Source organism: Salmo salar, chromosome 14 (genome assembly GCF_965601325.2).
Source record: "Salmo salar chromosome 14, fSalSal1, whole genome shotgun sequence".
NCBI classification, from domain to species: domain Eukaryota; kingdom Metazoa; phylum Chordata; class Actinopteri; order Salmoniformes; family Salmonidae; genus Salmo; species Salmo salar.
Genome location: NC_138304.1, coordinates 11,679,401 through 11,695,723, shown reverse-complemented (window position 1 = coordinate 11,695,723; position 16,323 = coordinate 11,679,401). Strand labels below are relative to the sequence as shown.

General features: G+C 41.8%; 2 protein-coding genes and 1 non-coding gene across 3 annotated transcripts; 1 reads left to right on the top strand and 2 right to left on the bottom strand.

Annotated features, from left to right (window-relative positions):
• The first annotated feature begins 1,198 nt into the window (after window positions 1-1,198).
• Window positions 1,199-7,415, top strand: LOC106568762 (B-cell lymphoma 6 protein homolog). The gene is made up of 8 exons (XM_014139400.3): window positions 1,199-1,260; window positions 4,119-4,290; window positions 4,412-4,633; window positions 4,818-5,815; window positions 5,927-6,094; window positions 6,304-6,434; window positions 6,587-6,724; window positions 6,992-7,415. The coding sequence occupies exons 2-8, from the start codon at window positions 4,130-4,132 to the stop codon at window positions 7,133-7,135; spliced, it is 1,962 nt and encodes a 653-aa protein (XP_013994875.1). The 5' UTR covers window positions 1,199-1,260; window positions 4,119-4,129; the 3' UTR covers window positions 7,136-7,415.
• Window positions 7,416-10,108: 2,693 nt separating this feature from the next.
• On the bottom strand, window positions 10,109-10,183 carry trnaa-ugc (transfer RNA alanine (anticodon UGC)). Its single transcript has one exon. It is a non-coding gene; the product is annotated as a tRNA-Ala (tRNA).
• A 635-nt stretch (window positions 10,184-10,818) lies between these two features.
• On the bottom strand, window positions 10,819-16,263 carry cmpk1 (cytidine/uridine monophosphate kinase 1). The gene is made up of 6 exons (XM_014139399.3): window positions 15,983-16,263; window positions 13,938-14,084; window positions 13,422-13,574; window positions 13,155-13,231; window positions 12,469-12,565; window positions 10,819-12,241 (listed from the first exon to the last, which is right to left on the bottom strand). The coding sequence occupies exons 1-6, from the start codon at window positions 16,124-16,126 to the stop codon at window positions 12,200-12,202; spliced, it is 660 nt and encodes a 219-aa protein (XP_013994874.1). The 5' UTR covers window positions 16,127-16,263; the 3' UTR covers window positions 10,819-12,199.
• Window positions 16,264-16,323: the final 60 nt, after the last annotated feature.

Here is a 16,323-nt window from a genome sequence, read left to right as displayed (position 1 = left end):
TGACAGTTGAACTAACCCCATTTCTAAGTTATATTCTTCAAGAATCAATGGGTTCATATCATCAATTTCAAGTCCAAAAATGGATGTATCAACTTCAGATTGCCCCTTTAAGTTACATAGATGGAATAGCCTAAACACAGGCAAAAGTTCACACCTCATTTTGTGTCTCAAGCATACTAGTCGGGCAGTATGCTATCCCAAAGGAATGATCTCATCTTCGTGTCCCAATCTCTTTATTGACTGCGGGTGCTAGGGGATATTGTAAACGAGTCATGTAAAAGTACCAGTAGGTTAAATAAAATAGAGTTCAAGTGTAAATCCATTCCAACATGTTTATTACAAATTATTACAATGTAATAAATAGATAAATAATACAGAGCAGTTCCGCATGATGCCTAGCCTATAGCGCATAACCATTGCTGCCTTTGTAGTACTTGCGCAAAAGTTTTATTCACGCCTATGTAGGTGGAGATTTCTGTACATGTTTTTGCCTATACTTACTAAAAAATTACTACGAATGCAGAATCCAACCACCTTAGACTACAACGTTGGGCATTGTGGTGCTATAGGCTACTATTTCCTAAAACTAGCGTGCGTTTCCGTCAAAAGATTATAACTGTTTTGTCCCCCACAATACCAAAATTTATGTAATTGCTCCTACTTCCACACAACAGTGAACGGAAAAAAAAGGTTACAATCCAAAGTGGATAGCTGAAACTGAAGACGTCTCCAAAAAGTAGTCTGAACATGTTCGGCAACAAATAGTAGTGATGGTAGAGGGTTGTGCATAAAATAAAATAAAAAGAAAGCATCTAATGACAGGCAGGCCACCTACCTATCGCCTGATTTATAGATCAAATCTCTTTACGCAAAACCTTGCTCGTGTCCATCCTCGTGAACGAGCTCATTTTCTTCGAGGTCTATATAGAATGGTCAGGTGACCTTGTATTTGGACAGTTACACTAAAGAGGTATAATAGAGCAATAATTAAATAGTTGTCATAGTTAAAATCCATGTCACCCTTTTATTTTTTTCAACTTAATCAATAGTATATCGTCTCTAATTTACGGACTAAATAGAATATCCAAATATATGTCGTGTAATGACGATAAAAAGACACACACAAGACCATGTACCCTCCCCACTGATTTGGAAATGGTATGGCCCGCTGGTAGAATTCCGAGAATTAAACCCTTGAGTTTCTTAGAACTTGATTCTCAGAACTGGTGATGCACGAAGTTTCCAGGAAAGTTTTATAAGGTGAATTTTTCCCCTCATTATTTTACAGTATAATGCTAGAAGTTGCTTGTAGTGGTAGACATTCGTTGTGGCTCATTGACCTCTATTGATACACTTGAAATACTTCAATTCTTGACATTGTTTTATGTTTTCTTTAGTTTTGTGAACAGTAGGGTTTCTTAGGCTGCAGTTGCTAGACTTCTTGCTGATGTTTTTACTTGATTAATGGTCAAGTAGTCTAGTATCCCCTCTGCTCAAGCAGCGTGCTTGCCAGAGATTCAGTCGGAAGTTCGTGGTTCATTCTGTCATTGTGAAACTATTATAAAAAAAAATGTATTGCCACATTATGGCTCACTTTTTTTTATCATGTTGGTTTATCGAATATCTAGATATTATCGAGAGATAATATGTTAGGCCGAATGTGCAGTTCCTTTATAGCCTATCCTACTGTACATAAAGATTACTTTTGGGTTGATATAGTCAGAATGTTTTTGATTTATCGAAGTTTTTTTTTCTGCCTTAATATGAATTTTATATTCTCAAAAAGTGTGTGTCTTTAATAGTCGTTAAATATTAATATTAACTAAGAGCAAGAAAATTCGCGCAACAGGGCGAGCCTGTCTTGTTAGATCACTGCGTACTACATTTTAGCTTTGAGCACTGTACTTTTCTCTCTCTCTCTTGATGGTGGTTGAACTTCGCTGGTAGATTTCCACTCATGATCTGTCGAATAGTTTTTCGTTCAATGCTGAGACAAAACAAATCATGTTTTGATGCAGGTCTACATTCTTGATTTGTTTTTATGGACCGTTATTATCAATAACTGCCTACTCGTTTTGTACTACATTTACAGTGGGAGCCTCTGTGCAATGTGTAGTCCTGTGCGTACATGCATTAGAAACTCCTAAAATCCCACAACCTATTATTCGCATTGCCGTATTCCAATTTGTATAGTTTATTTTTATAGTTAAAATAAATTGGGTATAACCAGTGTTAAATGTCATATGTTAAACAAGCTGTCTTTCCACGTATAGGCCTATCGAAGAACAGGAAGCGTATTTTGAAGCAACCTAATCTGTGCTCACCCCAAAACGGAATGTACTAAATGCGAAACATGTTCCAAGCGTGAGCCGTCAGCATTTATGGGCTTGGCTATAGGTCAAAAGCAAATCGGAAACGGGGTTTAAATGTGTCTTTTATTAAAGTGTTTCTTAATTTCTTAACTAATGTATAGTAAAATATTTGCAGTAAAATAAAGGTCATAATTTCTAAAAGTACAAATATTGTATTTGTACGTTTATTGTAAGGGTTAATAATGTCTATGGTAGGTCTAATAGCAATATGTAATCCAATATTTGGGTACCAGCAAATGCCCTAACTTATTTACTGTAACCTGTATAAAGTCTACTTTTCCACAACAATCATGGCTTGTCACTATTTTTATGCCATGGACATGAGTTCAATGCCTCAGAGTTAGCTGTAGCTGACATGGCATTTTAGATCTGTAGCCTCCCTCAGAGACGTGGTCCCATTTACAGTAATGCTTTTTACTTTGTTGGACATTGAAATGGTGCCACCTACACCAAGTTCAATGGTAATAGGATTACAATGGTAATAGGATTATGATGCTGCAATATGTCCTCATATACACTATATATACAGAAGTATGTGGACACCCCTTCCAATTAGTGGATTCTGCTATTTCAGCCACACCCGTTGCTGACAGATGTATAGAATCGAGCACACAGCTATGCAATCTATATAGACAAACATTGGCAGTAGAATGGCCTTACTGAAGAGCTCAGTGACTTTCAATGTGGTACCATCATAGGATGCCACCTTTCCAACAAGTCAGTTGGTCAAATTTCTGCCCTGCTAGAGCTGCCCCGGTCAACTGTAAGAGCTGTTATTGTGAAGTGGAAACTTCTAGGAGCAACAACAGCTCAGCCGTGAAGTCGTAGGCCAGGCCACACAAGCTCACAGAAAGGGAACATAGCATTCGGAAGCTTCATGAAATGGGCTTCCATGGCTGAGCAGCAGCACACAAACCCAAGATCACCATACGCAATGCCAAGTGTCAGCTGGAGTGGTGGACTCTGGAGCATTGGAAACACATTCTCTGGAATGATGAATCACGTTTACCATTTGGCAGTACATCAGGCGAATCTGGGTTTGGCGGATGCCAGGAGAATGCTACCTGCCCCAATGCATAGTGCAAACTGCAAAGTTTGGTGGAGGAGGAATAATGGTCTGGGGATGTTTTTCATGGTTTGGGCTAGGCCCCTTAGTTCCAGTGAAGGTAAATATTAATGCTACAGCATACAATGACATTCTAGACGATTCTCTTTATTCCAACTTTGTTGCAACAGTTTGGGGAAGGCCATTTCCTGTTTCAGAATGACAATGCCCCTATGCACAAAGCGAGGTCCATACAGAAATGGTTTGTCGAGATCAGTGTGGAAGAACTTGACTGGCCTGCACAAAGCCCTGACCTCAACCCCATCGAACACCTTTGGGATGAATTGGAACACTGACTGCGAGCCAGGCCTAATCGCCCAACCTCACTAATGCTCTTGTGGCTGAATGGAAGCAAGTCCCCACAGCAATGTTGCAACATCTAGAGGAAAGCCTTCCCAGAAGAGTGGAGGCTGTTATAGCAGCAAAGGGGGGACACACTTCATATTAATGCCCATGATTTTGGAAAGAGATGTTCGACGAGCAGCTGTCCAAATACATTTGGTCATGTAGCGTATAACATATGACAAATATATGACTAGAGCAGATTTGCATACTTTATGTTTATGTTAATCAGCAACTCACACAGTCTGAGCTTGGCGGATTGTCCTTTATCAATACTGTATTTTTCCATGTTTCTCCAGATTCTGACATCATGGCCTCATTGGCAGATGGCTGCATTCAATTCACCCGCCATGCTGGTGATGTTCTGCTCAACTTCAACCGACTCCGCAGTAGAAATATCCTGACAGATGTCACAATCCAGATTGACGGTCAGCGCTTCTGCGCTCACAGGGCAGTCCTCGTGGCCTGCAGGTTCGTTCAAGACCAACTACGTGTTTGTAGGCCAATTGTTCATCTTGTGCTATGCGACTGCCATTGTAAGAGAAAAAGGCACAATCTTAACATGCGATTTAAAAAAAATCCTGTTTTATAGTGGGCTCTTTTACTCCATATTCACCGACCCCCTGAAGAGTAACCTGAGTGCCATCAGCCTGGACCCCACGGTGGACCCTGATGGTTTTGCCATCCTGCTGGACTTCATGTACACCTCCACCCTGACCCTGAAGGACAGCCTGGTTTTGGTTACCATGAACACAGCGTCATACCTCCAGATGGAACATGTGGTGGACACCTGCCGCAGATTCATCAAGTCCAGGTACAAACAACATTTACATAATTGCTCGTCCATTTATACTTGGTTTGTAGCCTACTAGTGCCTGGAACTTTTCTTGGTTGGGTCGGTGAATATTCCAGGCCCTATTTTTTTTAACTTATGCACATCTGAATAGTATCTGTTTGGAACTAAATGGGTGTTTCTCCTTCTTTCCTGGCCCTTTTAGAGAGCAGTCTGTGACTCTGCAGAGAGATGAGGGACTGACCAGCCCGATGCGTCTCTCTCAGGACCTCCCTGCTTTCAGGGCTCTGGATGGGTTGGCGACCAGCCCCAGCCACACATCCATGTCTCCCCTCAGAGACCGGAGGAGCTACTGCCCCAGTGTATTCACTGGTATCAATGCTTCGGGTAGCTCCCACCACGTCCATGGAAAACACGTCCCATTGCCCATCGGAAAGCTGCCAGACGCCCTCAATTTCAGTGACCTCCACAAAGGGGATTCCGTCTCTCAGAAACTCTTCTCTCCCGCGAATCGCACAGAGGCCACCACCATCATCCACCACCCTCTTTCATCCCAGTCCTCATCCTCCTCCGTTACGATCCTCCGCCCTCTCCCCTGTTCCAACCGCCCGTCGGGGCCCTTCATGGGGCTCCAGGGACCTAAACACCGAGGGGCCTCCCCCATGGAGGAGGACAGCATCCAGCCCCCCCAGCCAGACTCCCTCAGCCTGTCCCCAGGCTGCAGCAAAGGGGTGATCTGCAGCCCGCAGAGCCCCCTCCGCTCTGACTGCCAGCCCAACTCCCCCACCGAGTCCAGCGGCTGCAGCAGGAATGCAACCCAGCCCTCTGGCTGCTCCCAGGAGCCCAAGGCCCGCAACTGGAAGAAGTACAAGTTCATCGTGATGAACCAGACCTCCAGGGAGAAGGAGGAGGACGAGGCCCAGGGAGGGAGTGTTGAGGCTGGGGACTGCACCCCTCTTCAGGACTCTAACAGGACTAATGGATCAGAAGGACCGATGAAGGAGCTGCAGGCTGCAGAGATGGTCAACGTGCACGGAGAACAGATCCTTGTCCCACAGGCCAGCCATCACAACATTAGCCAACTGAGATGCTCCTCCTGTGGTACAGATGCCCCCCAGCACCTGGTGGTGTGTCCCCGCTCCCCTGGCACCTACAGCGGGGAGGACAATGAGCTGCACTCTGAGTACTCCGACTCAAGCGGTGGTGAGTAATGTACTTCAGTTAGTGGGGACAGTGCTATAAACGTTAACGCAGTATATTTTCATTCACGCTATTACACTTTTCATTGACTAAATCTCAATGTTTCTGTTGTAGAGAATGGTTCCAACTTCTGCAACTTCTGCAACTCAAAGTTTACGGAAGCGGACTCCCTGAAAGGCCACATGCTCCAGGTCCATGCTGACAAGCCATACAAGTGTGACCGGTGCCAGGCTGCCTTCCGTTACAAAGGGAACCTAGCCAGCCACAAGACTGTCCACACCGGTAAGACTTCTGTTACATCTTAAAGGAGAGATTCGCCCATTTTCAATGTTTTATCGTATTTGTGCATCTCTGTGCGATGCTCCAGGATTCACCTGGTCAGTCTGTCATGGAAAGAGTAGTTGTTCCTAATGTTTTGTGTACTCAAGAGTACATACAAGGTCCTGGAATGGTATCAGTGTTTCATGTTTTTTATACCTTTTGCAATCCAGGCGAGAAACCGTACCGCTGTAACATCTGCGGCGCTCAGTTCAACCGGCCGGCCAACCTCAAGACCCACACCCGCATCCACTCAGGAGAAAAGCCATACAAGTGTGAAACGTGTGGCTCTCGCTTCATACAGGTGAGGAAAAAGCTATGAACTGTGATTCACTCATTAAGGACAGATATGTCCAAAACTGTATGTGTTATTGTAATATAATTCATGTATTCTTTTATATTTACTTGAATTTATCTCCTACAAGATCTAAAGTATCTTATGGATTTTCTTCCTAGGTCGCGCACCTCCGTGCCCACGTGCTGATCCATACGGGGGAGAAGCCGTATCCCTGTGAGATCTGTGGGACGCACTTCCGCCATCTTCAGACCCTCAAGAGCCACTTACGGATCCACACGGGAGAAAAGCCCTACCACGTAAACACCTTTTCTTTCCGTTCACTTGACCCAGTGTGTATTGGCTAAATCGTGACTGGTCCACTTCCTCAATAATCCCTTCCTGGCTTCCTGTGACTGTCTATCAATAGCATAAGCAGAGTATCGCTATATACAAGCCAGGGCCTCAGCTTAAATGAATATCGGCTATAGCCTCTGTCCTCCTGCTAACCCTTCATTGAATGAACCCGTTGACAGGCAGTTTGATTGAATTAGTGACTCATTGCGTTCCATTCTTTTCTTCCTCAGTGCGAGAAATGTGACCTCCACTTTCGCCACAAGAGCCAGTTGAGGCTGCATCTTCGGCAGAAGCACGGCGCGGTCACCAACACCAAGGCTCAGTACCGCCGGGCGAACACGGACATGCTCGTTGGCTTGGCCAAGGCCTGCTGAATGGACACTGGGAAGATGGAATTTGATTGGCAGACAACCGTCTTACGTTGTCGTAGTAACACATCATAGCGTCTTAGAACCACACTGTCAGAGATTGTTGTGTTTGTTGGCAAATGGCAGATGGCTTCCCTCCAAATGTGAACATAGAACCATATTGTATAATTCATAGCCATTTTACTTTTATGTTTGTATAGAAGTCCGGTACGTGTTGATGGAATGTACATTTAGAAAATTATAGTTTTGGAATATGAATTCTTATATCGGGTAATACTTTATTCCTGAATGTTTTCAATTGAAGGACAGTGTTCTTTTAGAAGACACTCAAAACTGTTAGAGAATGAGAAACACTGTTACATTGGTACAATTATATTATAAAGTATACTGGGGCATGTTCAGCTGAAGATAAGCTAATTTATTATCCAGTTATTTGTAGTTTCTTATATCTTGTATATTGTGTATATATATATATATATATATATATATATGTAATATCTATCCAGATTGCCCTCTGCTGGCAGAGTATATGTCTGTAATTACTAAGGTACAGCCGCTTTTGTCTTTCTACCTAGTGAAAGTTTGTTATTGCGTCTGTCATTTGGTCAAAATAATATATTATTCGACACGGGTACATATGCAATGTATTCAAGGTGCCTTACACTAAGTTGTTTTTTTTGTTTATTTTTGTCCATTCAGTTCATTACCGCAAAGTCCTACGTCAGCACTTTCTACTGTATTTGTTTTGTCTGCTTTTTGTCTCAAGCCAACAAGCTGTAAATACACCAGCTGTCAAGCTACAAGTCCTCAGGACCGTTATCAGCATTTGTCTTTGTAAACTGCAGAGCTTTATGTGAAATAGAAATAAAGGAATTTGTTATGAAAACACGAGTGCATCTTTTGGTATCATTTGTCAGTGTGACAATGCAAATAAGAACGTCTCGGAAATATCACATCCTAACATGAACTGGATTGATATGTAATAAACTTGATAGTATGTGTGGGGAGACGCACACCAATGTATTACGCTGGGGGAAGGGAAACGGGTTAACCACGTATGTTTAAGAACCATACTTAATTACGTTTTTTTTGTTGTACTGATGTTCTACCTTTGACCTGTTTCTTCTGCCAGTATCAAATGTCTGCCAGTGTTGACTGTTATGGTTCAAGTTTGATGCCAGACTGAGCAAAGGGCACACAGATAATGTTTCAGTGACACCGTGTTTCTGTAGCCACTGATGTGACTTCCTACAAGCCTCTCGGTGAATAAAAGCCTTCTCTTTAATTCACCTTTTAAAATCTCTATTACACAGTGTGTTTCAATAAACTAAATAATGTGCATTCACAGAAAATCAATTTTGGCAACCCAAGTTTTCATCATTGAAAAGTTATTTTGTGGCATTGGGAAAGTTTCTGAAGATTTGTATTTATTTAAATGTGATTAGTGATTCATTTACATTTACATTTGTCACTCAAGTTTAAGGTCAACTCTGTAAGGTGAACAACACTTTTTTAAATGTATTTTTTCTTCCCAAAAGGAACATTGTCAAATTAAGTGCGCTAATTCTTCTCATTTTGGCAATTATCTGTTTTGTGGTGGAAAACTGAGTGTGCCGAGCATAACACGTCAACCCTGTTACCCATAGATAAGTAGGCTAGAAATGTTTTGTGAAGCTTGCATTCAATTGTCCATCCTAGTTGCACACAAGCTTCCGTTCCCCCTGTTACAAGGGAATTTATGGCTGATTTAAGGTGAAATCGTCAACCCTGTCACTTTAATTGTAGTTTTTCTTAATTTAACCTTTTGAGATGGGAAAGCATGTTTAATATTAAGTTGTTATTAAGTGGAATTAAGTTAATGACAGAATGTCAAAATTAGGTGAATAAATTATTTTTTACAAAATGACACTACCCAAAAGGCACTCTATTCGTGGAATGACACAGGTAGTGAAAGGAAACAGGTACAGTTTGGCATTATAGTTGACTTATGATTATGTAACAATATTGAATGTCCTCATTGGTCATGTACAGACAGACAACACATTTTGTTTTAATATTAGGCCAGAGTTGAAAAAGCACTTGTATTTCCATAAAATAATTACATTTAGTGCTCTTTGAAGATAAGATGATTCAATGGACATTTTCCTTGAACACATAACACAGAAGTAGTGGCATGCTAAAGTGTCAAAGAATCACAAGATACAATTCGATGACGTGTATAATTCATTGCGTATGATGTGAATGCGGAAGTTTAAAGGGCCAATCAGCAGTTGAAACAACAGCAAAGCATGCTCCCCTCAAATGTGGGATGGGGCCGAAGAAATGTAACCACTCTCAAAATCATAGACAGACCTATGGATGCAAGTATTGACCATCCAGGGTATCAAAACTGCTAGTTTTAACCATGTCGAGGCTCTACGGTCTTTGTTTTACATTTACTTTGTTAAAAAACATTGGAGAAAAACAAGCTTGTATTTGGGGTTCTGATAGGGTATGACAGTTAAACTAAGCTCATGAGGCATTTATAAGTTATATTCTTCAAGAAACAATGGGTACATATCATTAAGTCAAAAAAACGGATGTACTGTAGCAACTGCCGATTGCCCGTTTAAATTGAGAAATTGACATGGAAAAACTCGAATAACAAATAAAGTAAAAATGGTGACGTGACATTTCTCAACACGTGAAACACTGGTGATGTCAGTCTGCCCTCTGCTGGCCAATTGGGTTGACTGACATTGGAGTGATACCTATCTGTACCCATCAGTATTTCCAATGTAGTTACATGGTTAGGTAGTGTTGCAGTGGAACTGTACATTGTTACATAATACTTACTATGATGGCTGTTTGTACACTTAAATTACACAATTGCATCAGATTTTTTTAAATAAATGTACATTTTAGTCATTTAGCAGACGCTCTTATCCAGAGCGACTTACAGTAGTGAATGCATACATTTCATATTTTTTAAATCCGTACTGGTCCCCGTGGGAATCGAACCCACAACCCTGGCGTTGCAAACACCATGCTCTACCAACTGAGCCACACGGGACCGTAAATAAAATGTAACTATAACTGTGGCTATAACCACTCACCCTTGAATTGAGCAATAACACACAAGGAGTTTAGCTAAAGCTTGCTAAATGGCATATATTATATTAGCACATTTGTGATCATGGTAGCCTACAGAAAGCTTGGATGAAATCAAATAAATCTAATGTAAACAATGTTGAAGGAGTTTGGTCTGAAACGGCAAACTAGTTATACCAACAACAACCGTTAGTACAAGGCTTGTGGTAGGCACAAAATAAAGAGATCGTAAATAGTTAAAGATATCAAAATCTCAGTGAGGAACAATTATATTGAGCACTGTAGAAGTAGCCAAATTAGTCTCAGGGACCAGTCAGAAAACAGTTGAGACGCCCTTGAAACAAGTGTGACCTGTCTGACTGGAACTACTGGTGAGTTTGTCTGGCTCCATAAGTATTCACCTGTCAAAGTCTAGATTCTAAAGTTGACTATTCCCTTGAAATAGTGTGGCCTTCCGTCTGTAAGTCGCTCTGGATAAGAGCGTCTGCTAAATGACTAAAATGTAAATGTAAAATGTCTGTGAATGTTGGAGTTACCTGTTTGAGGGGGTCCGTAAGTATTCACCTGTCAAAGAAAATGAAGTACAGACAGACATGGAGGGGGGTATATTTGGTTTGTTTGTATTTGACGATTTCTCCCACTTTACATGGCAACATACTCCGATTCGACAAAATTGGTCCTTCATCCTTTGTCGCATAATCAAAGATTTAACAAATAACACACAACAGAAACTTAACAGTCGGGAGCTGATCTTTGTGCACTTTTGTAATGACACATTCATAACACAGCCGAGTCCTTGTGGAGAACAAGGTAAGCATTGGACTTCACATATTCAGTCACACTACATGGGACTACAAAGACATGTCAGTATTTCAGCTTTCGGGAGAACACCAAATACTCTTTCATGTGCAGTGACACAAACTTGCAGATAGTCCCAAGTTTAAACTCGACTTAACAAAAGTTTAAGTTTAAAATTGGTCCCGCACCGTATGTGCAGTAACAACGATCGTTGCCATGCCAGATTAATCCACAAATTTGTAATACTGCAATCATGGCTGCTGTGTTTCGATTCCCTGTTGTCCTATGGGAACCTCTATTCATATTTCTTCCAACATGAGACCGATGTTTTATATATTTTATTAGTACAGAGGGGAAGTCCATAAGACCATGTTCATATCTGAGTACAACCAAATTGATTCACATGAGATGACATCTCTTTTCCCCCCTCTCTGGCTACCCTTTTCTTCATTATCCTTCCCCAGGGCTCACCAACCCTGTTCCTCAAGCTCTACCGTCCTGTAGGTTCAGTCCAACCCTAATCTAACACAAGGTTTCCCAAACTCGGTCCTGGCACCCCCTGGGTGCAACCTTGATCTAATTAGCTGGTTGGTAAACTGAATCAGGTTAATTATAACTGGGGTTGGAGTGAAAATGGACAGGATGGCAGCTCTCCAGGAACAGGGTTGGAGAGCTCTGATTTAGTCCATAGAAGTGGTTGGTCTGTGAAAATGCATGTTTTCGCTTAGGGAACGGCTAACAATGGTGTGTACGCAGATTTTATCACAAAAAAAATGTTTACATTAATATAATATACAGTACTGTATATGCCTCTGCTTGACAAAAATAAGTGCCTCACCAAGCTAAGAGCAATTCTATTAGTCTTGTCCCTATACAAAGCCCCACGACTACAATGACAGTCTTGTCAGTTGGCGTACAACTACCATAGTGAAACCCAGTGAGGTTGGTCAGTAGAGCATCTTACTACCCATCTTATTCACTCTTACACACACACATTCACTCACTCACACCCTTGGACGAGAAGCTCGGGCACTGACAAAAAAAAACATCTTTTTTTTTTTTTTAAATGTAAAAAGTAATATGAATGGACATGTAAACTGAGTAATAGTGTTGCTGCAGTTGATACAAAGACAAATTAAACGTAACTGTGAATGTTACAGTTGTTGGCAGTTGGCGGGAATTTCAACCCTCTTTGTCCAGGATGGCTTTGACGTGGTCAAAAACCTGAAACGGAGAGGGAGAGAAAGAGATGCATTAGAGAAAACGAGAGACACTGTGTTTTTTGACAAGTGTGTGATTGCCGGAGGGTGCAGGGGAACGGCGAGAAAACCAGTAGGGAAAGAAACAACTCAGACAGAGGGAATTAACACAAAACTAAAATAGAAGATGAGGGTGAATACGTTTTCACTAACGAGTGTGTGCCTTCAATGGCTGTATACTCCTTTGCTTACCTCGTCCACACCGCGCGAGGCATCCACGGTGCGCACCTTGCCCTGTTTCTCATACAGTGAGATGATGGGCCGTGTCGACTGCAAGTAGGTCTGGATCCTTCAGGGGAGAAAATGGAGGCTTAGAAACATGCCTGACCAGCACCCAGGACGCAGAAGAGACCCAAAATGGGGTCACAGTCACAAGTACATACAGCCAAGCTAAAACGAAAATCACAATCTCAAAAGCAATGTTTTTTTTCACTAGAAAGTCCATTATTAAAAAGGTCCATTATGTCGTTTTGTGTACAACCCGACTGATTTCATACAGAAATACATGTTATAGTTCTGTCACACTCATTGAAATAAAGTCTGATGAATGGTAGATCCGTTGTATATGCAATATTTCTATGCTTCCATTCTGTAACTTGTTTTAACTTCTTATTACTTTCAGTTTTGTACCACACCTTACAACTACAGAAAATACAGTATTTTTGGTGACAAACTATATTTCACAGCGGTTTAGATGGTACAATGATTCTCTACACTTTGCTTATGTGTTGTATGAACTGAAATCAGGCGAACATTTTAGAAACCAAGAAATGTAAGTACCCTTTTATTTCTATGAACAAGAGCGGTGTCTCCTTTTGAGAGTTCCAGTTCATATTAGAGGTCAATGATCATGGAAAGCCTTAGTGTTTGGACGCTACCTTTTCTCCAGGCTCGCTCTGTTGTCATCGGTGCGCCCGCTGCTCTTCCCTCTTTCTAGACATCGGTCGATACAGACCTGTAGACAAGCAAAAACACAGAGCTCTCAGCATAAAACATTACACTGTCAGCTAAGCAATAAACACTAGAAGGCCGCACTCCAAATGTGGCTTATATCTGAGGTGTCTTTCCCTTCCAGTGATTTTGCCCCTTCCATTTCGCCCCCTCCCCTTCCTCTTGGAGACCCTCCCCCTAAGGTGTTTTATTACCTCACTAGTACAGTCGAAGAAAAGCACAAATTTGACGTTAGCCTTCCCTTCCATGACAGTGGTCCACCCCTGGAGGTTGTCTTCATTTCGGGGGAAGCCGTCGATGAGGAAGCGGAACTTCTTCTCGTCCATCTCCATGGTTTCCTCCATGGCCTGAGGACAAAGGAAAGTGAAAGTTAAAAGGGATATTCTGCCCCAAATCAAAGTCAGACATTTTTATGTCTAAAACATGGTGCGTCTTTATTACACACCACCTGTAGACCTTCTTATATGCATCTGACATCAAAAATATTTTGAGGTGAACTATTCCTTTTAAGTATGGATTAATTCAGCCCATGGAACAATGACAGAAACTATTTCAGCAAGAGGGGGGAGACTTAGACCACAATGACTATATAGTGCTACAACGCTCTACCCCATGTTATCTAAGCTAATAGTAATTCTGATTCCTAACTTACTGTACGTCAACAGCTAACACAAACCTTGTAGCCATAGGTACCTGGAGTTGGTGCATACCTTCCTGAGTAAGTTAATGGTGATCTCGACAGGGACGATCTTGCCATCCTTGATGTAACTGTCAATGAGCTGTCCGAACTCTGACCCCTCTCGGCTTCGCTCGGCCCTCAGCAGGTCTCCGGCAGACAGGTGGGTGTAACTGTAGTTCTGTGAAAAACGCTAATTAATGCCAGCTTTTACTAAAACAACACAACGCACTCTAACAATAATCACTGATCCAACCACTTACGTGGGACATTGTACAGAAACATACCTGTACTGTACTAACAAAATATGTTACTTTCCATAGGAATCAATTGGTTATGAGAATGAAATTGTCTGGGACTAATGTCGTTTTTTTTTAAGGAATCCAATAGTAACAATGCATTAAGTAGAAAATACACAGAAAATAACATGGTCATAGGCATTGTGGGTTATTGTTCTAAAATGATGCTGCTGTGCTCCATTGACACTGAAAGCAAGGGGAGGGATTTTTATATTTAGCTGTATGAAGACAGGCTTTATAAGTGGGTGGGTGGCTTAAGAACACGTGTTTCGTCATGCCTGAACAGGATGCTTGCGCAAACACACGTGGCCCAGCTCTGTATGAATATAGATATAAACAAAGTAATTGGCAAATGCAGGAAACTCATCTTGGCACAGAAGAAAGCCAAGGGGGAGCTACAATGTTGTGCGTTAATACGTCAGACAGCTGAATAGCAGTAGTAGTTTATCTTTTGACTAAAACCCCACCCAGACTCAGACACACGTCAGCCTTAATTTCTCTAGACTACTTGTTCAAGGCCATTGGCTGGAGGTTTAGAGCAGGTGCATTGCAGATAAACTGAACTTTACATAATTTGAATTGCACAACAGCTGAACTGATAAGATGTAGACTACACATTGGTGTGATATCGAAATCAGTGCATAGGTTACTCTGTGTATGTAGCTAGAAGCCTTTCACAATTAGCATAGAGCTAGCCCATTCGTCTATTCACGAAACTGTCTGCCGGCTGAGGACAGCGCCCCGATGCCAAAATGGCTCTGTCTAAAATGTAAACACGTCTCCCACGCGATACAGTTTTGAGAACATTTGGAAATGTTTTCAAAAAAAATATTTAAAAAAAAAAGTTCATTTCCTACACACCTTTATATGGTTAGGGTCCCACGCGGCAATACTTCCGTTACAGCGCTTGTTTACGGAAGACAGAGGCGACTACCTTTGCTAATTAGCTATCTGGGGGCGCCGCACACCTGTGTGTAACGGATGAAGGTCGCCACAAACATGTAACTGAAAAATAGTGTCAGCTGCAACTGTTAAAACCGGTTAAAAAAAAAGTGTACATTCTATCTTCGTGAAATTATTGTTGATGTCATATCTAGGTAGAGGGCTTTATGTTTCGATGTACTGCAATTGAGAATCACATTTTAAATGGAGTATTTGGCTGCCAATTCGCCTCTGAACATAACAGGTCTTTGGACTAAAGGAGTAGGCTAGCCTCTTCTGTCACTTGATGAGTCATAGCCCACTTCGACTCCTGAGGGGTATACTACCAAGCAGGATCAATGAGTTTTCCAGATAAAATGGACTAAATATTCTGAAATAAGAGTTTATTTTTAAGAAAAACTTGAAATGGGCATGGTCTAATTTACTCAACAACCAGAAAATGTGTTTATTTTTTCTGGATGATTAGCAACGTTGGCTAGCTAACACATTGATTCTGCTTTGTAGTACACCCTTCTGATATTCAGGAAAAATCTTCAGATAGTTTGCTCGTTGAAAGGTTGACTGATGGAAATATCATTTATTAATTGTTCACATGGCTAGCTAGTTAGCTTGCTAGCTTGTGTGGTCTTGGCATAGCTATGCTAGCTAACATAACAAGTACATTACATTCAGAGGACAAGAAAGGGAAGTTGATCCATTTAGCTGGTCTCCCGTGGACAGATGCCAACAAAAGTGAGCACAACCCCCTCATATCTGTTAGTATTTCCCCCCCCAACACAATTCAATGCCCTGTCAAATTATCTTTGTCATTTTCATTGTTCTTTTCTCGCCATCTTACCTCAACGATTCTGGCACACTGGGTCCCTTTCCCCGCCCCAGGCCCTCCCAACACGAACACAACCTGCGGCTTCATGATCAATGCGGCCCTGTACACAACGCTCGGCACCTTCACTGATAACCTACTCAATAAATGGAAAATCATAAACCGACAACCAAACAACACACTAACTGAATCCGGTTCGACGAGGAGTCTGAATGAAGAACAGATCTAATGACCGGTTGATGCGTGTCAGTGGGAAGTTCGCCAAAAGCAACACCACTTCCGCGTTTGACGTGGCCAACCAATGGCAACAAATGGGGGCGAGTCCATGGGGTGTAAATCACGCCCACATGATGTCA